Source organism: Capra hircus, chromosome 13 (genome assembly GCF_001704415.2).
Source record: "Capra hircus breed San Clemente chromosome 13, ASM170441v1, whole genome shotgun sequence".
NCBI classification, from domain to species: Eukaryota; Metazoa; Chordata; class Mammalia; order Artiodactyla; family Bovidae; genus Capra; species Capra hircus.
The window spans coordinates 61,385,937-61,392,606 of NC_030820.1; the positions used below are offsets into that span (position 1 = coordinate 61,385,937).

The following is a 6,670-nucleotide window of genomic DNA, read 5'->3' on the forward strand; positions in this document are numbered from 1 at the left end:
GGTGGAGAAGCCCCCTCATGGAAGCCCCCAGGACTGGCCCAGCTCCCTTCCACCCCCTGCAGCCGCCTCCGGCTCCAGGCCAGACTGCACACCCAGAACACTGTCAGGACAGTAGGCGGTGTCTTCTGGGAGCCTTCTAGAGAAGCAGTTGCCAAAAAGGAGCTGCTGTGGGTTGAGCCAGCCCAGCCTCAGGCAGGGGAGATGCCTTAGGAGGCCCTGGGGCTGCCAGCCTCCGTCGGGAGGGTCAGGACCACTTCCTAATACAGTTGCCTCCCCTGTCTCCCTGTAAATGTTTCAGCAGTTCTAATATTCGGCAACCAGAGTACATCTCCCCACCAGCCGCGTGAACACAGGACAAGTGCCAAAATTCATCTCCAGCTGAATCAGTGAGTCAGTGGAGGAGAGCATTTATTGAGCACCTACCACATTCTGGGTGCTTTGTGTAAGAAGCTCTGCCATTATGATGAGATCTCAATTCTGATACTAGCCCCATTTTATAGACAGGGAAACTGAGGCTCACGGTGGTGAGTTAACATGACCAGGGACAAAGCAGAGCTTGGATTCAAACCCAAACCTGGTTTAGACTCCCCAATTCCCACATGCCCACCCCCAACCCTGCACTCCCTCGTGCTGTTACTGGACAGCCTGGCTGAGACCACTGACAGCTGCTATATACTGTGTTTCTGACCTCTCCCCCTACGCCCCACTCATTATTAACCCAGGCTTCCCAGGCTGGGGTATGAGGATGGGAATCACAGGGAGAAAAAGAGTCTGGCCCCTAATGCTCTGGCCCATGAAGAAACTGGCATTTGGGTTTGTTAATCCCTGTCCTGGGCTTCCCTGGTGGCGCAGATGGTAAAGAATCTGTGTGCAATACAGGAGACCTGGGTTCGATTCCTGGGTCTGGAAGATGCCCTGGAGAAGGAAATGGCAATTCACTCCAGTATTCTTGCTTGTAAAATCCCATGGACAGAGGAGCCTGGCGGACTATAGTCCATGGGGTAGCAAAGAGTTGGACACAACTGTGAGATTAACATTTCACTTCACAGCCCATGTCCTGGAGAACTGGCTGTCTGGGCCCCAGTTCCCTGATCATCCTTGGTACGCAGACTGGAAGATGTAGGAAAAAAATCAGCTTTCTGAGTCTGCTAAGCTGAAGGCCAGCCCACCAGCCTGAAATAACCCTGCCAACCCAAAGACCACCCCCCTGGGAACCCAGCCAGAGCTGGCACCAGGGCTGGGCCCCTTTTCTCTTTGCCATTCCTACGGCTCTTGGCTGCAGCCTCCTTTCCTGCCTCCTGCCTCACCCACCTCTCAGGGTCCTGGCACACAGCCTAGGGGGTTAGGCCCTCTGCACAGACCTTGGAAAACCCCTCTCTCCTCCCCGACTCCCCAGAATTCCTTCAGCAGTGGGGCTGTGTGCTGGGGAGAGGGTGGATGCTCCCACCTATCCGTCTCCAGGAGGGCCTTCACCTGCTGTGTCTGCACAGCTGCAGGGAAGGGATATCCCACCTGGAGTTCCCCGCTCCCCCCTTCACCTGGCCACACCTTTCCATCTGCCCTTTACAGGAAGTGCCCATTGGACACTGGGAGAGCAACCTCCCAAGTGCCACTGTGTGCCAGAAGGCTCTCCTTCACCCGAGCTCATCCTCAAGCCATCTGACAGCAGGCTTCCTTACCTCCATCCTGAGTGGGGAGCCAGTTCATGGAGAAGACAGGGGCTTGTGCCAGGCCATGCAGCCAGGCAGTGCCAGGCATCTCTCCCAGGGGTGGCTGACTCTGGAGTTGGGGGTCCCTTCTCCTGATATAGTGCAGGGCTCAGGGATGCAGGTTCGGGATCAAGACTGCTGGGCTAGAGTTCTGGCTCCTCCACCTCCTTGCTGGGTCACCTGGGGCTGGTTACTCGACCTCTCTGTGCCTCAGATTCTTCATCAATGCTGTCAGAGAGTGCCTGAGTCCAAAGCCTGAGTGAGCCGTGTGGGTGAGTGACTTTACCTGTCTGTGCCTCGGTTCCCTCCAATTTAAAACAGAGCGATTGATACACAACAGCCGTTGGTATAAAGATTAAATGTGGCAACTGTACATCTGTCTACGGCTTTCTGGCAGGTGGTGCCTGGCAGATCCGTGGGGCCTGCTGATTGTTTGCTGGGGTTGCGGTCAAGGTGCTGCTCTGCAAAGAAGCACAAGAAACAGATCTCAGAGGGCATCTCTGGGCAGGGAAAGTGGGCGGGGGAACCTTAACTTTCTCTATATGTTGTTTTGTGCCTTTAGAACTTTGTATTATTGGATTGGCCAAAAACTTCGCTCCAGTTTTTCTGTAAGATGGTACAGAAAATCAGAACAAAATTTTTGACCAAGACAGCACAACTGTGGAGTATTACTATTTCCAAAGTTGATTACAAAGCTACTGTACAAAGACGCTCCCCGCCCTGACACGCAGCCTTGGGCAGGCCAGAGACCCCATCCTTCCGGTGCCCCCTTCCTGCTTGGCGCCCCCCTCTGTAGCCACACCCGGGCCTCTTCCAGGCCCCGCCTTTTAGCCCACTGCAGTCTCCCAGCAAGTTCCCAGCACAGCCTCAAGGACCATAAGGTCTCTCCTTCCAAGCACAGGCCTGTCCCTTTTACCATGCGATGTAGGCTTAGCCTCTGTTCTCTACCATCTCACCTGTAAGAGAGATGCTGGTATCTCCTGGGGTAACTGTAAGAGCTAAAGCGTGAAAGTGAAAGTGTTAGTCACTCAGATGTGTCTGACTCTGTGTGACCGCATGACTGTAGCCCTCCAGGCTCCTCTGACCGTGGGATTCTTCAGGCAACGATACTGGAGTGGGTTACCATGCCCACCTCCAGGGGATCTTCCTGACCCAAGGATTGAACCTGGGTCTCCTGCAGTGCAGGCAGATTCTTTACCATCTGAGCCACCAGGAAAGCCTAAATTATCACAGTGTGTGTTAATCGCTTAGTCGTGTCGGACTCTTTGCGGCCCCGTGACTGTAGCCTGCCAGGCTCCTCTGTCCCTAGCATTCTCCAGGCAAGAATGCCAGAGTGCCACTGCAATGCCCTCCTCCAAGGGACCATCCTGGCCCAGGGATCGAACCCCTGCCTCCTGCACTGCAGGAGACACCAGGGAAGCTCTAATGAGGTGCTAATTCGTGGGAAAAGGGTCACATACAGTTCCCGGCCCAGAGTCCCACTCCTCCCTCTTGTCCTCTGGTAGGGAAAAATGATGCTGAAGGAAAGCCGCCAAGATCCTGGAGCTCATCTCTAGCCACCAAGCCCCCTCCCACCCTGCAGGCGGACCTCAAGCCTCCCAGGCCAATTCCTGCCTCCAGGCCTTTGCCCCTGCTCTTCCCTCCTGGCCAGCCCTCCCCTGATCTTCTCATCACGCAATTACTCCCACCTGCTGGCCTCCTCTGAGAGAAGCACCATGTCTGAAATGGCCCCCCGCCCCTCTACCTCTTGGCCCTGTTCATTTTCTTCATGGTACTCGCCATTGCCCCAAAGTGTTTTTTTCTATTTTGGTCGTGCTGGGTCTTCGTGGCTGCCTGGGCTTTCCTCTGGCTGCTGCAAGAGGAGGCGGCTCTCTCGTCGCAGTGCACAGGCTGCTCGTTGCAGCGGCTTCTCTCTTGGTGGAGCTCGGGCTCTTGGGGGTGTGGGCTTCAGTGGCTGAAGCTCACAGGCCTAGCAGCTGCAGTTCCTGGGCTCTGGAACACAGGCTCAATAGCTGTGGCATACAGGCTTAGCTGCACCAAGCCATGTGGGATCTTCCCAGGTCAGGCATCGAACCCGTGTCTCCTGCACTGGCAGGCGGATCCTTGGCCACCGAGGCGCCAGGGAAGCCCCCAGACTGCATTTTTGAATAAGTTCTTTTTAGGGACAAGTTTTAAATTCACATAAAAGTTGTGAAGACACAGGGTTCCTGAGTATCCTTCACCCAGTTTTCCTAATGTCAGCTCATTACCTCGTGGTGGTACCTCTGTCAAAACGAAGAAATTAACACCAGTGTATTGCCATCAACTAAACTGCAGATTTAATTGAGATGAAATTCTACTTTCCCTTTATTGACTGCTTGCCTTCAGCTGCCTCCCCCACTGGAAGGAAAACTGAAAGCAGGGAGACTGCCTCGCTCGCTCTCCACCAACACCCTCACCACGGTGCTCAGGCGCTCAGTCCTGACTCTGCGACCCATGGACTGTAGCCCACTAGGCTCCTCCGTCCATAGGATCCCCAGGCAAGAATAATGGGGTGGCTTGCCATCTCCTCACCCGGCAACTAATACTGATTGATAAAAGGAGGGGAAATAATGGTAAAAAAAAAAAAAAAAGAAGAAGAAGAAGAAAGAAACACAGCCACGATGCCTGAGGACTCACTCTTGTTCCAAGTGCACTGAACATTGTAAATCCCTTCATCCCACGGCAATGCACGAGGTAGCAGCTACTTGTGGGGAAACTGAGGCCCCCACAGCTCGGTGGAGGCTGAGGCTGCACAGACGGTCAGCCCAGGGCGGGCGGGCTCGGGCACCTTCTCCCGGAACCAGAATAAACGCGGATCCTCCCTGCCCTCAGTCCATCCGCATCAGAGCTGGAGGTTGGCACCCTTCTCTTGGCACCCAGGATGCAGAGGCCCCAGTATGGCTGATTTGCCTGAAGCTGCAGATGGACCAGAGCGCAGGGCTGGGCTGGAACCTGAGTCTTCTCGCTCCAGCTGGTGCCCCTGGCGGCAGCTGCCCTGGCTGCTCAGGAAGGGTGTGGGGTGTCGCTGCCAGGGCCACCAGCCCCGCCCCGCTCCCAGGCAACAGAGTGCCTGCTTCAGCCACACAGTGTGGGCTCACTCCTGTGCCCCTGACGCCCAGGGCCCTGCAGATGTGGAGTAGGGCGAGACCCTCCAGCATGCCCCTCTGCCCTGGGCCTCTGGGATCTGCGGCTAGGAGAGGTAGGTGGGAGGATGGACACCCCCTCCATCCTGGAGGGTCAGCCTTCTCTGGGGAGCCTGCTGGGCTCTGGGGCAGTGAGAACAGGAAAACGGTGACTGTCCCTTTCCGGATGTGGGGTGGGAGCAACACAAAGGGAAAAGCTGTCCCTAGCTGTCACACAGAGCCAGGACAGTCGCCCCAGTCCAGCCTGGGTTCTGCCCAGCCCGGCACAGACCTGAGGCCCTAATAATGTTTGCTGGATGCCTTCAACACAAGTGTCAATGCCCAGAATCCCCTTGAGGCTTCAGCCAGGCGTGCCCACCCCATCCCCCATTCTGGGGGCTGAATAAGGACGGGGTGGGGGGGTTGACAGGGGCACCGTGAGGTGGCAGCGGCCTCTGTGAGACAGGCAGGCCGTCAGCCCAGGGCCGGGGGCAGGGGTGCCTTGCATGCGGCTAATTAAACAGTGACTGTGATGAATCGGGGAGAGGCTGCCGCTTGCTAATTAAAGGTGCAGGCGTCTTGCCTGGCAAGGGTGGAACCGTGTCGTGGGGCCGGGCCAGCAAGGATGGTGCTGGCTCTGGGCCTCCCAGCAGGAGCCCCGTGACCCCCTCCCCACTTCCCTATCTCTCCTCCCCACCTTGCCCGGGGCCTTGGACTTCCCTTCCCCACCAACCCAAATTGCTTTCCTGATAAGGGCCTGGGCGTTGGGGAGGAGGAGCCTGGTGGGTGGGCATCATTTTGAGCCCTTGAGTCTCCTATCACCCCCTCCCTCCAAGACCCCAGAGCTGGGCAGAGGAATCCAACCCTGACAGCAGCTGGAAACGAGGCCCCAGGACAGTTTTAAGTCGTAGACGCTGAGACTCACAGGCTTAGGCATCACCCAGGTTTCCGGCAGGTGTTGCCAGGCCCCTGCTTTGCCTCAGATGCCTGGTGGGCATGAGAGACCGAGGGAAGCTCTTCTTTGGGCTGCAGTGCTTCAGTGCCGAAAAAGGCCGATCAGAGCAAATGCTCTCTGACCCCTGAAGGTTCCTAGAGAGTGGATACGAGGACCTCAGGGCTGCCTCTCTCTGCCCTGCGTTGGCTTAACCAGGAGGCTCAGTACCTAAGAGCCTGGGCTCTGGAGGCCAGACGCCAGGGTCCAGGTTCCAGCCCCACCATCGGTCAAGTGTGTGACCTCAGGCAACATAGCTTAACAGCCATGTGCCTCGGTGGCCCGGTCCTCAGCTGGGGGAGGTCATGCTGCCTACACAAAGGCTCCCAGAGGAGAGAGAGAGAGAGAGAAAGAGAGAGAGAGTCTGGGTGAGACGCTCTGCACGGTGTCCGGTCCGTGGAACAGACCCAGGAAGTGCCGGCCATTGTTATCGGGAAACTGGGGCAGGCGGGCGGGTGTGGCCTGACGCCCGCCTCGCCTCCACGTGACCTCCGCGGGCAGCCCCGTGCTCTGAGGACCATTACACTCGACACGGGGAAAGCATGTCGCTCTTCACACCGGGGCTCTCACATCGTCCCTGACGCCGACAACCTTCTGAGGGAAGCAGAGCAGCAAAGACGAAAACTGAACGCTCAGGGAGGCTCAGCAAGTGGCCCAGAGCCCTGTGGCTGAGGAGCGGAGGCAGCCCCCACCTTTGGGGGGGACCCGGAGTCATGAACCAGCCACCACGGAGGGAGCTAAGGGGAAGGGGAGAGCCACTCTTGCTCTTCGAGGGGGCAGGCCTGCAAGGGGAGAGAAAAACACAAGTAATGGGCTTCCCTGGCGGT

The 6,670-nt window shown here is 57.1% G+C and overlaps 1 protein-coding gene across 1 annotated transcript; it reads right to left on the reverse strand.

Moving 5' to 3' along the window:
* On the reverse strand, nucleotides 5,365-5,649 carry LOC102184536 (uncharacterized protein C20orf203). The gene is given in 4 exon segments (XM_005709659.1): nucleotides 5,365-5,438; nucleotides 5,470-5,509; nucleotides 5,511-5,594; nucleotides 5,596-5,649. Coding segments are annotated over 4 exon segments (252 nt in total).